The 23,358-nt window shown below is 33.3% G+C and overlaps 2 protein-coding genes and 1 long non-coding RNA gene across 3 annotated transcripts; all 3 read left to right on the forward strand.

Moving 5' to 3' along the window:
* The first annotated feature begins 12,710 nt into the window (after positions 1-12,710).
* Positions 12,711-13,861, forward strand: LOC119615265. The gene is made up of 2 exons (XM_037971340.1): positions 12,711-12,779; positions 12,841-13,861. The coding sequence occupies exons 1-2, from the start codon at positions 12,768-12,770 to the stop codon at positions 13,807-13,809; spliced, it is 981 nt and encodes a 326-aa protein (XP_037827268.1). The 5' UTR covers positions 12,711-12,767; the 3' UTR covers positions 13,810-13,861.
* A 726-nt stretch (positions 13,862-14,587) lies between these two features.
* Positions 14,588-18,687, forward strand: LOC119615264. Its single transcript, XR_005232393.1, has 2 exons — positions 14,588-14,701; positions 18,542-18,687. It is a non-coding gene; the product is annotated as an uncharacterized LOC119615264 (long non-coding RNA).
* Positions 18,688-18,734: 47 nt separating this feature from the next.
* Positions 18,735-23,137, forward strand: LOC119615263 (VWFA and cache domain-containing protein CG16868-like; the record flags this gene model as incomplete). Its single annotated transcript, XM_037971339.1, is given in 5 exon segments — positions 18,735-19,106; positions 19,173-20,421; positions 20,784-21,038; positions 21,169-22,921; positions 22,923-23,137. Coding segments are annotated over 5 exon segments (3,844 nt in total), but the record flags the coding sequence as incomplete, so codon positions are not given.
* Between the last annotated feature and the right edge of the window lie 221 nt (positions 23,138-23,358).

Here is a 23,358-nt window from a genome sequence, read left to right on the forward strand (position 1 = left end):
AGTCTATTCTATAGTCCAGACTATAGTCTATTCTATAGTCCAGACTATAGTCTATTCTATAGTCCACACTATAGTCTATTCTATAGTCCTGACTATAGTCTATTCTCTAGTCCACACTATAGTCTATTCTATAGTCCTGACTATAGTCTATTCTCTAGTCTAGACTATAGTATATTCTATAGTCCAGACTATAGTCTATTCTATAGTCCAGACTATAGTCTATTCTATAGTCCTGACTATAGTCTATTCTATAGTTCAGACTATAGTCTATTCTATAGTCCAGACTATAGTCTATTCTATAGTCCAGACTATAGTCTATTCTATAGTCCACACTATAGTCTATTCTATAGTCCTGACTATAGTCTATTCTCTAGTCTAGACTATAGTATATTCTATAGTCCAGACTATAGTCTATTCTATAGTCCAGACTATAGTCTATTCTATAGTCAAGACTATAGTCTATTCTATAGTCCAGACTATAGTCTATTCTATAGTCCAGACTATGGTCTATTCTATAGTCCAGACTATAGTCTATTCTATTTTCCAGACTATAGTCTATTCTATAGTCCAGACTATAGTCTATTCTATAGTCCAGACTATAGTCTATTCTATAGTCCACACTATAGTCTATTCTATAATCCACACTATAGTCTAGACTATAGTCCACTCTATAGTCTAGACTATAGTATATTCTATAGTCCAGACTAGTATATTCCATAGTCCATACTATACTCTATTCTATAGTCCAGACTATAGTCTATTCTATAGTCCAGACTATAGTCTATTCTATAGTCCAGACTATAGTCTATTCTATAGTCCACACTATAGTCTATTCTATAGTCCAGACTATAGTCTATTCTATAGTCCAGACTATAGTCTATTCTATAGTCCACACTATAGTCTATTCTATAGTCCTGACTATAGTCTATTCTATAGTTCAGACTATAGTCTATTCTATAGTCCAGACTATAGTCTATTCTATAGTCCAGACTATAGTCTATTCTATAGTCCAGACTATAGTCTATTCTATAGTCCAGACTATAGTCTATTCTATAGTCCACACTATAGTCTATTCTATAGTCCAGACTATAGTCTATTCTATAGTCCAGACTATAGTCTATTCTATAGTCCAGACTATAGTCTATTCTATAGTCCAGACTATAGTCTATTCTATAGTCCAGACTATAGTCTATTCTATAGTCCCACTATAGTCTATTCTATAATCCACACTATAGTCTAGACTATAGTCCACTCTATAGTCTAGACTATAGTATATTCTATAGTCCAGACTAGTATATTCCATAGTCCATACTATACTATTCTATAGTCCAGACTATAGTCTATTCTATAGTCCAGACTATAGTCTATTCTATAGTCCAGACTATAGTCTATTCTATAGTCCAGACTATAGTCTATTCTATAGTCCAGACTATAGTCTATTCTATAGTCCAGACTATAGTCTATTCTATAGTCCACACTATAGTCTATTCTATAGTCCTGACTATAGTCTATTCTATAGTTCAGACTATAGTCTATTCTATAGTCCAGACTATAGTCTATTCTATAGTCCAGACTATAATCTATTCTATAGTCCAGACTATAGTCTATTCTATAGTCCACACTATAGTCTATTCTATAGTCCAGACTATAGTCTATTCTATAGTCCAGACTATAGTCTATTCTATAGTCCTGACTATAGTCTATTCTATAGTTCAGACTAGTATTCTATAGTCCAGACTATAGTCTATTCTATAGTCCAGACTATAGTCTATTCTATAGTCCACACTATAGTCTTTTCTATAGTCCTGACTTGAGTCTATTCTATAGTTCAGACTATAGTCTATTCTATAGTCCAGACTATAGTCTATTCTATAGTCCAGACTATAGTCTATTCTATAGTCCACACTATAGTCTATTCTATAGTCCTGACTATAGTCTATTCTCTAGTCTACTATAGTATATTCTATAGTCCAGACTATAGTCTATTCTATAGTCCAGACTATAGTCTATTCTATAGTCCAGACTATAGTCTATTCTATAGTCCAGACTATAGTCTATTCTATAGTCCAGACTATAGTCTATTCTATAGTCCAGACTATAGTGTACTATAGTAGACTATAGTCTACTATAGAATAGACTATAGTCGGGACTATAGAATAGACTATAGTCTGGACTATAGAATAGACTATAGTCTGGACTATAGAATAGACTATAGTCTGGACTATAGAATAGACTATAGTCTGGACTATAGAATATACTATAGTCTAGACTAGAGAATAGACTATAGTCAGGACTATAGAATAGACTATAGTGGACTATAGAATAGACTATAGTCTGGACTATAGAATAGACTATAGTCTGGACTATAGAATAGACTATAGTCTGAACTATAGAATAGACTCAAGTCAGGACTATAGAAAAGACTATAGTGTGGACTATAGAATAGACTATAGTCTGGACTATAGAATAGACTATAGTCTGGACTATAGAATAGACTATAGTCTGAACTATAGAATAGACTATAGTCAGGACTATAGAATAGACTATAGTCTGGACTATAGAATAGACTATAGTCTGGACTATAGAATAGACTATAGTGTGGACTATAGAATAGACTATAGTCTGGACTATAGAATAGATTATAGTCTGGACTATAGAATAGACTATAGTCTGGACTATAGAATAGACTATAGTCTGAACTATAGAATAGACTATAGTCAGGACTATAGAATAGACTATAGTGTGGACTATAGAATAGACTATAGTCTGGACTATAGAATAGACTATAGTCTGGACTATAGAATAGACTATAGTCTGGACTATAGAATAGACTATAGTCTGGACTATAGAATAGACTATAGTCTGGACTATAGAATAGACTATAGTCTGGACTATAGAATAGAGTATAGTATGGACTATGGAATATACTAGTCTGGACTATAGAATATACTATAGTCTAGACTATAGAGTGGACTATAGTCTAGACTATAGTGTGGATTATAGAATAGACTATAGTGTGGACTATAGAATAGACTATAGTCTGGACTATAGAATAGACTATAGTCTGGACTATAGAATAGACTATAGTCTGGACTATAGAATAGACTATAGTCTGGACTATAGAATAGACTATAGTCTGGACTATAGAATAGACTATAGTGTGGACTATAGAATAGACTATAGTCTGGACTATAGAATAGACTATAGTCTGGACTATAGAATAGACTATAGTCTGGACTATAGAATAGACTATAGTCTGGACTATAGAATAGACTATAGTCTGAACTATAGAATAGACTATAGTCAGGACTATAGAATAGACTATAGTGTGGACTATAGAATAGACTATAGTCTGGACTATAGAATAGACTATAGTCTGGACTATAGAATAGACTATAGTGTGGACTATAGAATAGACTATAGTCTGGACTATAGAATAGACTATAGTCTGGACTATAGAATAGACTATAGTCTGGACTATAGAATAGAGTATAGTATGGACTATGGAATATACTAGTCTGGACTATAGAATTACTATAGTCTAGACTATAGAGTGGACTATAGTCTAGACTATAGTGTGGATTATAGAATAGACTATAGTGTGGACTATAGAATAGACTATAGTCTGGACTATAGAATAGACTATAGTCTGGACTATAGAATAGACTATAGTCTGGAAAATAGAATAGACTATAGTCTGGACTATAGAATAGACCATAGTCTGGACTATAGAATAGACTATAGTCTGGACTATAGAATAGACTATAGTCTTGACTATAGAATAGACTATAGTCTGGACTATAGAATAGACTATAGTCTGGACTATAGAATATACTATAGTCTAGACTAGAGAATAGACTATAGTCAGGACTATAGAATAGACTATAGTGTGGACTATAGAATAGACTATAGTCTGGACTATAGAATAGACTATAGTCTGGACTATAGAATAGACTATAGTCTGAACTATAGAATAGACTATAGTCAGGACTATAGAATAGACTATAGTCTGGACTATAGAATAGACTATAGTCTGGACTATAGAATATACTATAGTCTAGACTAGAGAATAGACTATAGTCAGGACTATAGAATAGACTATAGTGTGGACTAGAGAATAGACTATAGTCAGGACTATAGAATAGACTATAGTGTGGACTATAGAATAGACTATAGTCTGGACTATAGAATAGACTATAGTCTGGACTATAGAATAGACTATAGTCTGAACTATAGAATAGACTATAGTCAGGACTATAGAATAGACTATAGTGTGGACTATAGAATAGACTATAGTCTGGACTATAGAATAGACTATAGTCTGGACTATAGAATAGACTATAGTCTGGACTATAGAATAGACTATAGTCTGGACTATAGAATAGACTATAGTCTGGACTATAGAATAGACTATAGTCTGGACTATAGAATAGACTATAGTCTGGACTATAGAATAGACTATAGTCTGGACTATAGAATAGAGTATAGTATGGACTATGGAATATACTAGTCTGGACTATAGAATATACTATAGTCTAGACTATAGAGTGGACTATAGTCTAGACTATAGTGTGGATTATAGAATAGACTATAGTGTGGACTATAGAATAGACTATAGTCTGGACTATAGAATAGACTATAGTCTGGACTATAGAATAGACTATAGTCTGGAAAATAGAATAGACTATAGTCTGGACTATAGAATAGACCATAGTCTGGACTATAGAATAGACTATAGTCTGGACTATAGAATAGACTATAGTCTTGACTATAGAATAGACTATAGTCTGGACTATAGAATAGACTATAGTCTGGACTATAGAATAGACTATAGTCTGGACTATAGAATAGACTATAGTCTGGACTATAGAATAGACTATAGTCTGGACTATAGAATAGACTATAGTCTGGACTATAGAATAGACTATAGTCTGGACTATAGAATAGAGTATAGTATGGACTATGGAATATACTAGTCTGGACTATAGAATATACTATAGTCTAGACTATAGAGTGGACTAGTCTAGACTATAGTGTGGATTATAGAATAGACATAGTGTGGACTATAGAATAGACTATAGTCTGGACTATAGAATAGACTATAGTCTGGACAATAGAATAGACTATAGTCTGGACTATAGAATAGACCATAGTCTGGACTATAGAATAGACTATAGTCTGGACTATAGAATAGACTATAGTCTTGACTATAGAATAGACTATAGTCTGAACTATAGAATAGACTATAGTCTGGACTATATAATAGACTATAGTCTGGACTATATAATAGACTAGAGTCTGGACTATAGAATTGACTATAGTCTGGACTATAGAATAGACTATAGTCTGGACTATAGAATAGGCCATAGTCTGGACTATAGAATAGGCTATAGTCTGGACTATACAATAGACTATAGTCAGGACTATAAACTAAACTATAGTCTGGATTGTAGAATAGACTACAGTCTGGACTATAGAATAGACTATAGTCTGGACTATAGAATAGACTATAGTCTGGACTATAGAATAGACTATAGTCTGGACTATAGAATAGACTATAGTCTGGACTATAGAAAAGACTATAGTCTGGACTATAGAATACACTATAGTTTGGACTATAATACACTATAGTCTGGACTATAGAATACACTATAGTCTGGACTATAGAATACACTATAGTCTGGACTATAGAATACACTATAGTCTGGACTATAGAATACACTATAGTCTGGACTATAGAATACACTATAGTCTGGACTATAGAATACACTATAGTCTGGACTATAGAATACACTATAGTCTGGACTATAGAATACACTATAGTCTGGACTATAGAATACACTATAGTCTGGACTATAGAATACACTATAGTCTGGACTATAGAATACACTATAGTCTGGACTATAGAATACACTATAGTCTGGACTATAGAATAGAGTATAGTCTGGATTATAGAAAAGAAAGCTTTTATAAAACAAAATCTTGTTAATGTATAAGGAGGGTTAGCAATAAATTCCTTAATAAATATTTTTTCATTAAAAATATTTCAAATATTCATAATTTCTTTCAAGTACTTTTGGTACTTAAAAGCGAAACCTTTTTTTTAATAAAAAACTGTGATTTCTTAACACCCTCTTTTTGCTGTTGGTTGTCAAAAGTGTATCTATTACACAAAAATGATCAAATGCCAGACATATTGACATTAAAACTTAAAAATCCCGCAATAGAAACAAATAGATTTGAAAGTGGAAATCGTAGTAAATTAAAAAACTCAAGCAAAAGAAGAAATTGTAACAAATTTGAAAATAGACGTTTAAAAATAACAAATACATAATAAATTATCTACACTTGTTATTGGTGTCAAGAGTCCATCATTAAAAAGTTTTGAAAAAAAAAAACTCAAAATAAATAAATAAAAAAAATAATAATGAAAATGAATGTTTTTCTTAAAGTTTAATGGTTTTTTTTTCTCTTCATCATTAATACCATAAGTCGGGACTTGGTAACAAGATGATGGTTAAAATGGTGACGACAATGATCATGATGATGATAATGATAATAATGTTAAGGTATTTAAGTTGTTGCTAAAATTGTTTAAAGTACATTACATACAGTCAAAATCAATAAATATTTTATTTAAAAAAATTATGATTGCCCAATATCGAACACGAGTTAATTATCTAAATAATGATTTATTTTTTAACTTTCGTTTTTGTTGGTTTTTTAACAACCATTATTTTAAAGTTACTTAAATTACCGTAAAACTATAGTTTCTTTAAAATTAAATTAACATAAAATTCGTGAAATTTTAGTTTAAAATAAAATAAAGTTTTCATTTAAATAAAGTTGAACAAATTGTTTATAATTTTTTCTATAATAATCTTTATTTATGGTTTTATTGCTACAATTGTTAGCAAAAAAATAAAGTCTAGTCATTAATATAACATTGACCCATCAAAAAACAACGAACGAACAAACAAACGAAAGCTTGGTCGTTTGCACACCTTAACATGGTTTTAGATTTCAAATTTTCAAAAACAATTTCAATTTTTGGTGTAAAATTCGCTGCCATTGTTGTATTTTTTTGGCAAGTGTTACAAATAAAATTTTAAACATTTGTATTAAAAACTAACTGTTAACAGAAAAACATTGAAATTATGATGTAACAAATAAGATTTCGGTTAAAATATTACAGGGTGTTCACAAAAGGATGTGTCAAGGGAAGGAAAGGAATAAATTTAATTTGAAAAAAATTTATATGACAGACTATAGTCTAGACTTTAGAATAGACTATAGTATGGACTATAGTCTATGGTCTGGAATATAGTCTGGACTATAGAGTAGACTATAGTCTGGACTGTGGAGTAGACTATGGTTTGGACTATAGAGTAGACTATAGTCTGGACAATAGAATAGACTATAGTCGGAACTATAGAATAGACTATAGTCTGGACTATAGAATAGACTATAGTCTGGACTATAGAGTAGACTATAGAATAGACTATAGTCCGGATTATAAAATAGACTATAGTGTGGACTATAGAATAGACAATAGTCTGGACTATAGAATAGACAATAGTCTGGACTATAGAACAGACTATAGTCTGGACAATAGAACGACTATAGTCGTATAGAATAGACTATAGTCTGGTCCAAAGAATATACTATAGAATAGACTATAATCTGGACTATAGACTAGACTATAGAATAGACTATAGTCTGGACAATAGAACAGACTATAGTCTGGACTATAGAATATATTATTGTCTGGACAATAGAATATACTACAGTCTGGACTATAGAATAGACTATAGTCTGGACTATAGAGTAGACTATAGTCTGGACTTTAGAATAGACTATAGTCTGGACTTAGAATAGACTATAGTCTGGACTTTAGAATAGACTATAGTCTGGACTATAGAATAGTCTATAGTCTGGACTATAGAATAGACTATAATCTGGACTATACAATAGACTACAGAATAGGTAATAGTCTGGACTATAAATAGACTATAGAATAGACTGGACTATAATAATCTGGACTATAGAATATACTATAATGTGGACTATAGAATAGACTATAATCTGGACTATGGAATAGACTATAGTATGTACTATAGATTAGACTATAGCCTGGACTATAGATTAGACTATAGTCTGGACTATAGAATAGACTATAGTCTGGAATATAGAATAGACCATAGTCTGGAATATAGATTAGACTATAGTCTGGAATATAGAATAGACTATAGTCTGGAATATAGAATATACTATAATCTGGACTATAGAATAGACTATAGTCTGGACTATAGAACGGACAATATCCTGGACTATTGAATAGACTCTAGTCTGGACTTTAGAATAGACTACAGTCTGGACTATAGTCGGACTATAGAATAGACTATAGTCGGACTATAGAATAGTCTGGATTATAGAATAGACTATAGTCTGGACTATAGAATAGACTATAGTCTGGAATATAGAATAGACTATAGTCTGGAATATAGAATAGACTATAGTCTGGACTATAGAATGGACTATAGAACAGACAATATCATGGACAATAGAATAGACTAAAGTCTGGACTATAGAATAGACTCTAGTCTGGACTTAAGAATAGGCTGTAGTCTGGACTATAGACTGGACTAAGGTCTATACTATAGAATGGACTATAGTCTGGACTATAGAATAGACTATAGTCTAGGCTATAGAATAGACTATAGTTTGGAATATAGTCTGTACTATAGAATAGTCTATAGTCTGGACTATAGAACAGACAATAGCCTGGACTATAGAACAGACAATAGCCTGGACTATAGAATAGACTAAAATCAGGACAAATGAATGGACTACAGTCTGGACTTAAGAATAGGCTATAGTCTGGACTATAGAATGGACTAAGGTCTAGACTATGAAATGGACTATTGTCTGGACTAAAGAATATACTATGGTCTGGACTATAGAATTTACTATAGTATAGTATAGTCTAGGCTATAGTATAGACTATAGTTTGGAATATAGTTTGTACTATAGAATAGACTATAGTCTGGGCTATAGACTAAACTATTAACTATAATCTGGTTTAAAATGGACTATAGTCTGGTTTTAAATTGGACTAAGCCAAAGAAACCTATAGTTTTTTCAATTAACATGTATTATTTTCACACCCCGTTTTATCGAATATCCCCTTAAGTAAAACATTCTTGCAAATTCATGATCTGTTTTGTTTTTCAGAGGGTTTAAATTGTTTCATATTTCTATTGTCTTCTGTAGTTTTCGCTTAACACAAAAAAATATTAAATTTTGTTTTCTTATTTTAAACATAAAAATTATAAAAAAAATAAAAAAATTTATAGAAAAAAAACAAGATTTATAGAAAATAAAAAAACGTGTTTCACGTTTAGTTGAACATAAAAATTCAAGGGCTTCTGCACATGATCTTTCATATTTTTTCTTATTTTTTCTTTTTTGATCTGTTGGGTTCATGTTTCGTTTTATTCAGATTTTTTGTTAAATATATAGATCTTTTATTTTAATAAGATTATTATTAAATTAATATAGATTTACAATTGTAATTGTTGTAGTTATTATAATTACATGTTGGCACCTTTCGTAATTGATACCAAATGGAAATCTGTTTTTTTTTTTTTTTGTCTTGAAATGATTAATGACAGTTACAATTATTAAAGACGGTGATCTTATGGGAGCCTTCTCAGCTAGACCAAAAACTAGTCTATAGTCTTGGTAGCGAACGTTTTGATAATTTCCAATATAATTTTTAATAAAATATTTTCAACAATAACTCAGTGTCAAATTTTAGTTTAATATACTTAACAAATCATTGTCAAGTAATCATTAACTAATTAATATTTTTAATTTTTTTTTAACTGCAGTGTTCGATTGATATTTGTTATAAAAAATTAGATAAACGTGATAAACAATAAAAATAACAAATGATGAGTCATTTGCTAATAATATTTGAAAAAAAATACTAATTCAAATAACTTTAAAACATTTTTTAATTAATCATCATAAAATTATGTTTTGTTTTTTTTTATTCAAATTAAAAACCGTTAAAATTAATAATCAAAATTTATAAAACATTTTTTAATTTTGGCCAAATATTTTTAAAATAATAACAAGACCTTGATATTATTGCAAAAAAAACTATTTAGAGTAAAACATTTTTTTTTAACAAAAATTTACATAATTGTTGCTATTAAAATTGTTTTAAACAATTTTTTAATTTAATTAATAGGCCTACATTTACTTTGTTGTTTATCTATATTTTTACAACAAACATATTTGTTAATTAAAGCAAAAAATTTTACATTAAATTTAATATTTTTTTTTAAGATTGAGTGAAAATTAAACCAGTTTTCGTTGGCAGACCTCCCCTGAGTTTAATAAACGATATTTGTCTATAAATGTTTATTATTACAAATTTAGTTTTAAATTGAAACAAATAAATAAATGTTAAATTTTTTATAAAAACTATTCAAAACTTTGATTCATTAATAAAAACTTAAGTGCATCAAACACAGTAATGTTCAAAATAAAAAGCACAAACAGAAGATTCGAATATAGACTATAGACAAGACTATAGCTAGACTATAGACTAGACTATAGACTAGACTAGACTATATACTAGACTATAGACTAGACTATATACTAGACTATATACTAGACTATAGACTAGACTAGACTATAGACTAGACTATAGACTAGACTATAGACTAGACTACTATAGACTAGACTATAGACTAGACTATAGACTAGACTATAACTAGACTATAGACTAGACTATAGACTAGACTATAGACTAGACTATAGACTAGACTATAGACTAGACTATAGACTAGACTATAGACTAGACTATAGACTAGACCTATAGACTAGACTATAGACTAGACTATAGACTAGACTATAGACTAGACTATAGACTAGACTATAGACTAGACTATAGACTAGACTATAGACTAGACTATAGACTAGACTATAGACTAGACTATAGACTAGACTATAGACTAGACTATAGACTAGACTAGAGACTAGACTATAGACTAGACTATAGACTAGACTATAGACTAGACTATAGACTAGACTATAGACTAGACTATAGACTAGACTATAGACTAGACTATAGACTAGACTATAGACTAGACTAGACTAGACTATAGACTAGACTATAGACTAGACTAGACTAGACTATAGACTAGACTATAGACTAGACTAGACTAGACTAGATTAGACTATAGACTAGACTAGACTAGACTAGACTAGACTAGACTAGACTAGACTAGACTAGACTAGACTAGACTAGACTAGACTAACTAGACTAGACTAGACTAGACTAGACTAGACTAACTAGACTAGACTAGACTAGACTAGACTAGACTAGACTAGACTAGACTAGAGTAGACTAGACTAGAGTAGACTAGACTATAGACTAGACTATAGACTAGACTATAGACTAGACTATAGACTAGACTATGGACTAGACTATAGACTAGACTATAGACTAGACTATAGACTAGACTACAGACTATAGACTAGACTATAGACTAGACTATAGACTAAAGACTAGACTATAGACTAGACTAGACTATAGACTAGACTATAGACTAGACTATAGACTAGACTATAGACTAGACTATAGACTAGACTATAGACTAGACTAAACTTTAAACTATCGGCTAGACTTCAGACAAGACTTTGAACTATGATTTAGACTATACTGTAGAATAGGCTTTATACTAGACTCTTGTATTGACATTAGACTATACTTTAGACAAAACTTTACACTGGACTTAAGAATAGACTTTAGACAAAATTTTACACTAAACTTTAAACTAGACTTTAGACTAGACTTTAAACAAGACTTAAGACTAGATTTTTGACTAGACTTTAAACAAGACTTAAGACTAGACGTTAGACTAGGCTTTAGACTAGACTTGCAACTATACTTTACGCTAGACTTTAAACTAGACATAAGACTAGACTTTAGACTAGACATAAGACTTGACTTTAGACTAGATTTTAGAATAAACTTTAGACTGAACTTTAGGCTAGACTTTAGACCAGACTTTCGGTTAGACTTTACACTAGGCATTAGTTTAGACTTTAGCCTATACATTATATTAGACTTAGACTAGATTTTAAACTAGACTTAAGACTATACTTTAGACTAGACTTTAAACTAGATTTTAATTAGACTAGTCTATAGTTTGATGTAATCGATTAAACTATTTAACTTTGTTTTATATTTAATACAATTTTTTATTTATTTAAACTTTGTTTAAGCCTTAAACTTGACATTAACGCTCTACTTTTTAAAACGTATTTTTTATTAAGGAAAAAATATGCAAAAAAAAGGTTTATGTCACTCATAAATATTGTCATAATTTTATTTTTATAAAATATAACAAAATGATGTGTCGTTGGCGGTTGCAAAAAAAATGCAGTCAATGTTATATGATGCAGAATAACAAAAATACAGTTCATTAAACATTATATTACGTGTAAAAAATATTTAATTAAATAAATATGTTTAAAAGAATATTTTTCGATTTTTTTTTTTTTTTGGCAGCCACCCCTTGCAGTTTTTACGTGTTTTAAATTATAATTTAAAAAATTTTAAAAGTGCGTAAACTTTTTAAAAATTTCTATATAAAAACTTTGTAAATTTAGAATATTTAAAACAGTTTAAAATCAATTTTTATAAAGCTAGTTTATAGTCTAGGTGTTAAATTTGTAATAAAATAAACATGTTAATAAAAGTAAGTTTAATTGTTAAAAGGAATTTAATTTAATATTAATAACTTTTATTTATATATTTAGCTGTTTTTGGTAGCGATATTGTTTATAGTAAAGTCCTCAGCTGAGGCTCCCTATAACTACAATAATCAAGCAGCTCCTTATGCCCCATCAGGTTATCGCCCTAACATACCTTTCGACTTGCCGGGGGAATATTATCCTTCGTATGATGTCGACTCCGTGCAACAGTTACCTAATCAGGGCTTTACTTTTGAAATAACCAAACAGAGAGTAGACTTTGCTGGTCAAGAAGTATCAAGAGTCCCAATTACAGAACCTGAGAAACAATATTTGCCGGCCGAGGAGATAGTGTTTATTAATAATCAAGTGGGTGCTGGCAATAATATGAGACAACTCTTTAATCATAGACATAATCACAATCATGGCAGAAGACGAAATAACAGGCCAGGACAAAGACCTACAGAATGCCCACAATGCCCTCAGACTCCGGATAATAAACCACCTCAACCACAACCTAATTTTCCAACTTTACCTCCTGTAAATATACCTCTACCAAATCTACCCAATTCCACCACTGATGAAAGATTTGAAAGTCAACAGCGACCGGCTCTAGAATATGGTGCTCCACCCAATTATAACATAGATCCCAGAAACGCAGGACAACAACAACAACAGCAACCTGCTTTAGAATATGGAGCTCCCGCCTTAGAATATGGTGCTCCAGCTTACACTCAATCCCAGAAAGAAGAAGAATTGGAGAAACAATATGCTTTAGATGCTTTAAATGCTGCTGTACAGAATTACAATCGTTTACAGGAAAATAATAATGATCGTATAGCTCAGGGTCAATATTTTGTAGTTAATCCAGATCATTCTATACAAAAAGTGAAATTTACCACCAAGAAAAGTGAAGATGAAACGAAACAAAATGATTTTACAGCTGAATTGAAATATACCAAAGTGGGTGAGATCAATGATCCTTTATATAAGTATACTGCCGAGGGTCAGTTGGTGCGCATAGTTAAAAAGTAAAAAAGGACTCTTGGAAATTATTCCCTAGAACCAAAAAAGTTAAATTTTAACAATTATATGTATACATATGTATTTCGATCTGTTTACTTAAATACAATTTTGTGTCCATAGTATTTTAAATAAAAATAAAAATTTACTAAAAATTTTAATATTTAGCACAAAAACATTTGCAAAAAACTAGAATATAAACTTGACTATACACTAGACTATAGGTAAAACTATAGACTATATACTCGACTATAAACTAGTCTACAGACCAGACTATACAAAAGTCTATACTCTAGATCATAGCCTACAGACAATACTATAAACTGGAATATTTACAAGTCTATAAACTAGACTAGGATATTAACTAGACTATTGTCTAGACTACAGACAATAGAGTATATTGTAGACTAGACTATAGTCTAAGCCATGAGTCAATTATTTGCATATTTTTTTTCAATACAACTCTGTGTTCATACTTTGGAGCAAAAATCATTCAAAAACATTATATTTTGAATAAATTGTAAAATAAACATCCAATTCCATATCTAACCCTAAACAAAAATCAAAATAAACTCATTAACTACCTCAATTTTAATTTAAAATCCAATTTCAAAACAAACTACCAAATAAATTAACAGTTTTACATACAACTCTGTGTAAAAAAAACTACTAATCGTTCTTTTTCTTTATCACTCTCTTCCCACCTACTCACATCACTAACTAAAACGATTACTCTACTCCTCTCTACACACATCTCTAGTTTATTCATAGTAATTTTATTTTTCTGCTTTTTCGTGCGTGTAAAAAATGTTAACTTGTAAATTTTATAAGAAAAAACTCATAAAAACCCAATAAAATTAAAGAAAATTATATAAAAATGTTAAGAAAATTATAATTTATAAAGGTATTAATAAATTTATGAAAAAATTAAACAAAATTTATTGTGAAAAAAAAAATACACAAAAAAATGAAAGGAAGAAAAAAAAACAATGTTCTGGCATGTGTGTACTATAAATGTGTATTGGTATAAGTGTATCTGTGTGTTGTTGGTTTAATTGTGGTATTGTTGTTTTTGTTTTATTGAATAGCGGCAAACAACAAAGGAAAAATAACAACGTTTGTAAATAAACAAACAGAAGAAGAAGCAGCATAAGAAATAAAAAAAACTCATACTTCGCTAAGTATAAATAAGGCAAAAACAACTACAAGATACTTTTTTCCATTTGAAGAAACTTAAAAATAAAGCAAAAGAATTAAAAAAACAACAACAGATAATTTTTACTTTGATGTGCATTTTGTTTTTTTTTATGTTTGTTGTTGTTTTCTTTTGCTGCAAAAATAAACACCCACAGAAGGAATGTTGGGAAAAAAGTGGAAAATTATTTAATTTTTGTGGGTTTGGTTTGATTTTTGTGTGGAAATATTGCAATTAAATAAATGATATGGTCCAAAAGTTGTTAAAAGTAAAGATTATATAGTGGTTTATATATTATGGTGAAAAATTACGCAAGTTTTTATCAGGACCGTAGATTTAACTTTGCTAAGTGAAAATACTCCCGGCTGAAAATTCCCTTTTTAAAGACAAACTTTTTAAACCCATGTTTGAAATTGAGATAGGTAGGTATAGTGGTGGAGATTTGGTCATTATTTATACATCAAATTACAATCGAATGCTAACATAAAAACTCTTCCGAGAGCCAAATGGTCACTATTAAAGGGAACAAATTTGATGATATCTAAAAGAATTAGAAATATTTTCATTTCTAGAATTGGATTGGAAATCATGGCCGCCCTAATGAGACATATTGACATAATAACTAGCACAATTGAAAACAAGTAGGAAGTATAGTCGGGCATGGCCGACCATATGATACCCTACACCACTGAGTATGTTAAAAATTTGGATTATATTTAACAACAAAGCATTTAAGTTGTTTACCTTAATTACGAAATATTTTAACAATTTGTTGAAAAAGGGAGGTTTATATGGGGGCAAGGGTAAATATAGGCCTATCCTTATAAATTTTGGTACATGGCTTTATGTTTACATTAGAGTTATGTATGCTGGATTTCATCGTGATACAAGTGTTTATTAGGGAATTATTGACCTTCAAGTCATTTTCTGAAGGGGACTTTGTATGGGGGCTAGTGTCAAATAAAGTCCGATAATTATGAAAATCGGTTGTATTATTAAGACGTATATAGAACTAAGTTTTGAAGATTTTTGTAGAGAAACCTACAATATTTAACATAATTATGAACTCAAAAGCCCTTTCCGGGGGGTAGGGTTGTATGGGGGCCTATAATAGACCGATTTCAACCATTTTCAATAGGCTTCGTCGTTGGGCCGAAAAACACGTATGGTCCAAATTTCATCAAATTTCTTGAAAATTGCGACCTGTACCTTGCGTACAAGGTTTACATTGACCGCCCGCCGGACAAACGGACGGACATGGCTTAATCGTTGATTGATTCTGAGTCGATCGGTATACTTTAAGGTGCGTTACAAACATCAGCACAAACGTATAATACCCTACCCACTATGGTGGCGTAGGGTACAATTATCTTCCGCCGTCCAACATATTTTTTGAGAATTGATGATTTTCCACAAAGATTTCCAGGTATTTTCTCACATATGCCATTGATTTCTGACATTTAATCCTTCCGTCTATTAAGAGTAGATTTCCAAGGGATTGATATAAACTATTTCATCTGTCTAATATCACCAGAGGACAAAACATCCTACAGATTTTTAACATTTCTTTATTGACTATAATTTTGGATAGATAGATAGATAGATAGATAGATAGATAGATAGATAGATAGATAGATAGATAGATATAGATAGATAGATAGATAGATAGAGAGATAGATAGATAGATAGATAATAGATAGATCGATATAGATAGATATCGATCGCTCGCTCGCTCTCGCTCGATCGCTCGCTCGCTCGCTCGACGCTCGCTCTCGCTCGCTAGCTCGCTCGCTCGCTCGCTCGCTCTCGCTCGCCGCTCGCTCGCTAGCTCGCTCGCTCTCTCGCTCGCTCGCTCGCTCGCTCGCTCGCTCGCTCGCTCGCTCGCTCGCTCGCTCGCTCGCTCGCTCGCTCGCTCGCTCGCTCGCTCGCTCGCTCGCTCGCTCCTCGCTCTCGCTCGCTCGCTCGCTCGCTCGCTCGCTCGCTCGCTCTCTCGCTCGCTCGCTCGCTCGCTCGCTCGCCGCTCGCTCGCTCGCTCGCTCGCTCGCTCGCTCGCTCGCTCGCTCGCCTCGCTCGCTCGCTCGCGCGCTCGCTCGCTCGCTAGCTCGCTCGCTCGCTCTCTCCTCGCTCGCTCGCATCGCTCGCTCGCTCCTCGCTCGCTCCTCGCTCGCTCGCTCCTCGCTCGCTCCTCGCTCGCTCGCTCGCTCGCTCGCTCGCTCGCTCGCTCGCTGCTCGCTCGCTCGCTCGCTCTGCTCGCTCGCTTCGCTCGCTCGCTCGCTCGCTCGCTCGCTCGCTTTCGCTCGCTCGCTCGCTCGCTCGCTCGCTCGCTCGCCTGCGCTCGCTCGCTCGCTCCTCGCTCGCGCGCTCGCTCGCTCGCTCGCTCGCCTCGCTCGCTCGCTCGCTCGCTCGCTCGCTCGCTCGCTCGCTCGCTCGCTCCGCTCGCTCGCTCGCTCCTCGCTCGGCTCGCTCGCTCGCTCGCTCGCTCGCTCGCTCGCTCGTCGCTCGCTCGCTCGCTCGCTCGCTCCAGCTCGCTCGCTCCGCTCGCTCGCTCGCCTCGCTCGCTCGCTCGCTCCTCCTCGCTCGCTCGCTCGCTCGCTCGCTCTCGCTCGCTCGCTCGCTCGCTCGCTCGCTCGCTCGCTCGCTCGCTCGCTCGCTCGCTCGCTCGCTCGCTCGCTCTCTCGCTCGCTCGCTCGCTCGCTCTCCTCGCTCGCTCGCTCGCTCGTCGCTCGCTCGCTCGCTCGCTCGCTCGCTCGCTCGCTCGCTCGCTCGCTCGCTCGCTCGCTCGCTCGCTCGCTCGCTCGCTCGCTCGCTCGCTCGCTCGCTCGCTCGCTCTCTCCCTCTTTCGCTCGCCTCTCCTTTCCTTCCTCCCGGTGCCTCTGCGCTCTTTCGCCGTTTCGTCTCTGGCTGCTTGGCTTCTTCTTCCCTTCTCTTCGCCCGGTGTCCCTGGCCCCTCGGCTTTTTTTGCCTGCGTCTTCAAAAGTTTCTATCAGTCATACAGTCTTACATGTTTTACAAAAAAGGATCTTAAGGAAATACGAATCAAAAAATACTAAACCAATTGAACAATTTAGGTTTTGGATCTGCGTATTTGGTTAGACTTAGAATTTCGGTTTTTGTTTAAATTTGAAACTCTTTCTTGTAGAGTTTTTTAAAAGATAAGATATTTTTATATTTTCTTTAAAAAAGAACTTATTAAATTATAAAATACTTAATAAAATAATCATTTAAAAAACAACTATTTTTTAAACAGACGTCTACTGCACACGACGACAACGTATTTGTTGGTGTTGGACACTCCCTGATTAGGATTCTTTAAAAAACAAATAGACAGACACTTTGACAGATGCGAAAATTTTTAAAAATACATAATTGCAAAGAAAATTAATTAGTTATTTGCTATTAGAAAACACAAATAATTGCAGGCTTTTGCGTTTTGTTTTGTTAATTAAACAAATACTTTTTCAAAAACACAAGGAAACAGTGCATTGTTTCAGTTTATTATTGGATACCGAAAGTTATTAAACATTTTTAACTATTTTAATCTTTTTACAGATATTCTTTTAAAAGAAAAATAACTATTTTAAATGTGAAACTGAAAAACACTTAAAAAAAATATGCTGATAACGTCCTTTAACGGTCAATCATGTATATGGTTGGCCTTCCTAGCCATTAACACTTGTATGGCTTATCAAAATACTAATTCAAATAATAATATACTACAACAGCAACAATCTAATGTTCCTTAATACAAACTACTCAAACACACTATCCACAACCAGAAAAAGATGAGATCTCCTTTAAAGTGGTGCCGGCAGGAGAACCTAAAGTAGCAGCCCTTAATATACCAGCCGTTAATATTGTTAAACAACAACCACAGAAAGTGCCTTTACCTTATAATAAACACAGCATAGAATTGGTGCCATCTAGCATAATAACACAGGCATTGGCAACGGCTGGGGCAGCAGTCGGCGGGGGTAATACACAATTTTTACAAACGCCAGCTAATGCTTTCTATAGCAATTACAATAGCCAGCAAAATGTTAGGCAATTGCTGCGTAATATTGATGAACGTTTAAGGAATATGAGAAATGTGGAAATGAGAGTGGCCAAAATACAGGTGAGCAACATAAATTATGAAAATATTTTGAATAAAAAAATTAATAATTTTCTTTTTAATTTTAAGGAAATTTTTGATTCCATGCATTTTTCTTCATCGGCTAACTTGGCATTTAATAGAAGTCTTGCCTTAACTAATGACAAACCTATAATGGATTCTGTGGATAATAAAATGCAACAAGATTTGTTATATTTTAGCAAACGTTTGGCTTTAAAGTTGGAAAAAGCTTTACATGTGGTGCAAGAGTTAAGAGATTATTTTCAAACAAATATCACACAAATCATGCAATTTACCAATGAATATGAAGAAGATTTAGAGGATGATGAGGATGAGGAATTGCAAGATAGTGAGGTGGAACCAGAATTTGATATGGAATTAAATGATATAGAAAAACCTTTAAGTTCTCATATAAAACCTTTATATCTCAATACATTTATACAATCTTGTTATGAAAGAGACTCTTCCACTTATAATACAGCCACCGAAAGTTATAATAAAAACACAATACAAATACTTAATTATGATAAGACTGATTTTTTGCAAACCAGACGCAACTATATTGATACTACTTTGCTCAATGAAAATAATGAATTAACTTTGGAGGCCAATGCTTATATAAAGGAAAAAATCAAATCCTTAAAACAATCCTTGCTCAAAAATGATTTAAAAACTCCCTGGAATATGGAGAAATATCAAAATAATAATCCCAAATATATAGGCAATCATATAAAACATATTTACTTCCTTTCACGCAGTGATGATGCTAGTGATTCTTATATGAAATTCTATAATGATTTACATTTTCGTTATCTCTATACCTCAGCCATACAAAATAAATATGTCTTCCTGCTACTGGATGTGGGTTCTGCCATGAGTGGTGAACTTTTGGAATTGGCTAAAACATACATATCAAATATTTTACAATTACTAACACCCAATGATCTGTTATCCTTGGTTTGTGTTTCTGATGAAATAGAAAATATGCTTTTATTGGAGGCTTCTTCCTATGATGCTGCCAATGGTTTGTATGCTACCACCCGTGAACGTAAAGAGGAAATTTTAAATTATATTAATAGCTTGACTTTAAGTCGTGCTTTAACTAATCATTCTTTGGGCTTTGAGTACTCGTTTCGCATGATTTCACGTCTACAAAATGCCAGTTTGATTAGCTCTCAGAATCCCATAGAATTTGTTTATATAACTCGGGGTTTGTTAATAAATTTCTCGGATTCTCGACATGTTTTGAATGTTATGGCCAAGGGTCAAAGGTCATTGCAAAAGCCTATTGTAATAAATGCTTGTGGAGTGGTATTGGGTAAGTAGAAACGCGCAGGAAGTGGATTTATGTGATCGATGTTCGTTTTCTATAGAAAACTTTTTCTTCTATAAAAAAACTTTTCGATCATTTTAGGATCAATGATGATTTTTATAGAAAAATGTTCGATCATTTCACTATCGATTAGTTTTCTATAAATAACTGTACGTTTAGTGATCAATGAGTTTTTATCGATCATTTTAGTGATCGTTATGTTTTCTATAGAAGAGTTTTCTATCATTTTGGTAATCGATGTTTTTTCTATAGAAAACTTTTCGATCATTTAGTGATCGGTTCGTGATCGATTAGTTTTCTTTAAAAACCTTATGATCGTTTTATAAAATTTTGTATTTCTTTTCCAGATGAAAAACGCATTATGTATGAAAAACAATTTCTTACGGAAATTTCTTCACAAAATTATACCAAATATGATATAGATACCAAGGATTGGTATAAACCGGAACATACATTATCGGGCAAACTGTTTATGCTGACAAAAACTCAACAGGATGTAATAATCCAGGCGGCCACTGCCATATTTGCTAAGGATTTTCAAGAGCCTCATATACAGAAGACTTGGCAGGTGCACACACCCATAGTGGAGGCCAATAGTAGAGGTATTAAAGCTTAAAAATCATCCGTCTACAAAACTTTAATATAGTCTGTAATTTAGGTTCTAGTCTGGCCTATAGTCTGAACTGCAGCCCCCTAATAAATAATTTCAATAACAGTGTTTTTCTTTTTCAGATTCTATTGTCTCCCTTACTCACGCCGTATTACCTTTCGGTGTCGTAGGTGTTGACTTATATTTATCCGATCTGATAGAAGATATCATTAGCTATCAACAGCAGCAACAACAATTCTCTATGAATAGTAAAAATGAGTATTCCTATGCTTTCCTAATCGAAGCTGACGGTAATACTTTAGCCCACCCGGCCTTTCCTAGGCCTTTTACACAAAATCAAACCCCTTTTCCGGTAGATATACAATATCTAGAAAATTCCACCGATTTTTCTGAAATCAGACAAAAAATATTAACACAAGAAAATGGCAATCTATCTACGACAATATATTTAACTAAAAATCGTAAACAGGAAAAATACTTGAGGACATATCAATGGCATAATATATTGAGTATTTATATATTGTGTTTGGTCAATACTAGGAAATATGAGGAACCCGCTACAACTAAAGAAATAAAACCTGTGTTATCGCCACTACCAGCCGCATTGCCTTTGACTTTAAAACATTTTTCTTCGAAAAACAATATTCCTATGTATCATCATGCAGAGGACTATGAGGAATATTACACTAGTTTAGATTTACTATATCATCGTTTGGATTTATTACCACCCAGAGACACCACCAATCTATGTCGCTATTTTAGGCAAATAGCCACCCTGGATTCAGCCACATTATTTTTAAGCTCTTTGGCTTTTGAATCGCCTTTTACTTTTCTGCACAACAATCGTATGAGTTCCTCACAATCCCAACTGCATACCGTGGAAAGTATAATGGCTTATTTAAAGGATACCACTGGTTTGCTGGCCAATCCTGGCCTTAGGCCTCAAATCCGTCAAGAAGTAAATGCTCTCTATAATGCCATGCAACATTTAAAGAAAAGACATCAGGATGCTAGAGGCTCTTTAAGAAACTATATAATACGCCGTTACATAGCCTCTGTCAATGGTGTGCTGCAGGTTTTTCCCGGCTGTCTACTCAACAACAACTATGATCCTTCCCAAAGACCCTGGTATCGCAAGGCTATACAACATCCTGGCAAAATAATAACCACAGAACCTTATTTAGATGCTGCTGGTTCCGGTTATATAATAACCATTGCTCATACCATATTTGAGGGTAAATCCAACGCTTTACATTCCATAGAACGTGATCAGCCTGTGGCTATAGTGGCTTTAGATTTACCCTATGCCTATTTCTATAAAATCATTCTAGACTCCACACCTCTCTGTCAAATGCATAATATAAAATGTTTGCTATTTGAAAATGAGGGTTATCTTATAGCCCATCCCTCTATGCTGGAGCCAAAATCTGCCATAAAAAATCAAAGAAGGCCTCATGAACATTTGACGCATAAAGAATCCTATTTGGCTAATGATATATTAAATCATAAAAATCTAGTGCGTAAACTAGCCTGTGCCAACTATCAAAATCGTACTCTACAACGTTATTATATCTTTAACACTTCCCTTAATGAGATCTTAACCAATGTGGTGCATGGTGAAAGAACTAAATATGCCATAGCTTTACTTAAAGGCAGCAATATCTTTGCCGCAGTGCTCAATTCCACTTGTGATGGTGGTGCTTTCTGTCCCTGCAGTACTATAGATCGTCAATGTTTGAATTGTAAGCGTATGGATCAATCAGATTGTGAGTGTCCCTGTGAATGTCCCATGCCTTTAATGCAATCTCTAGAGGAGGAGGAAGATAATGCTAACAAAGAACATTTATCATATTTAAATATTACTTATCAATATGATTTGTGAGCCTCCCTATGAGCCCTATGTGGCTGAGCCACAAATTTTATTACAACAGGAAAATGTTTTACTTGGCTCCTGTGTGAATATAAATTGTGATGTTTTTGGTACTCAGAGGGACTGTTTGGCGGTAATGGGTTGTGAATGGTGTCAACAGGATGTGGATGGTAATGGTTTTGCTGCGGCTTTCTGTAGTGCCCAGTCGGCATGTTTTAATGGTGAGTTTTTTTTTAAACTAAACTAGAACTGAACTAGAACTGAACTTGAACTGAACTAGAACTGAACTAGAACTGAACTAGAAAACTGAAAAACTGAACTAAAACTGAACTAGAACTGAACTAGAACTCAACCAGAACTGGACTAGAATTGAACAACTGACAAATAAATGTATGTATATAAAAATTTTATAACATTTCCTTTAATCTTTTTTCTAGGTGTC

The sequence above is a fragment of the Lucilia sericata genome, unplaced genomic scaffold (genome assembly GCF_015586225.1).
Source record: "Lucilia sericata isolate MDLA Ls3-8-SP2 unplaced genomic scaffold, ASM1558622v1 Contig004688F_arrow, whole genome shotgun sequence".
Classification (NCBI taxonomy): domain Eukaryota; kingdom Metazoa; phylum Arthropoda; class Insecta; order Diptera; family Calliphoridae; genus Lucilia; species Lucilia sericata.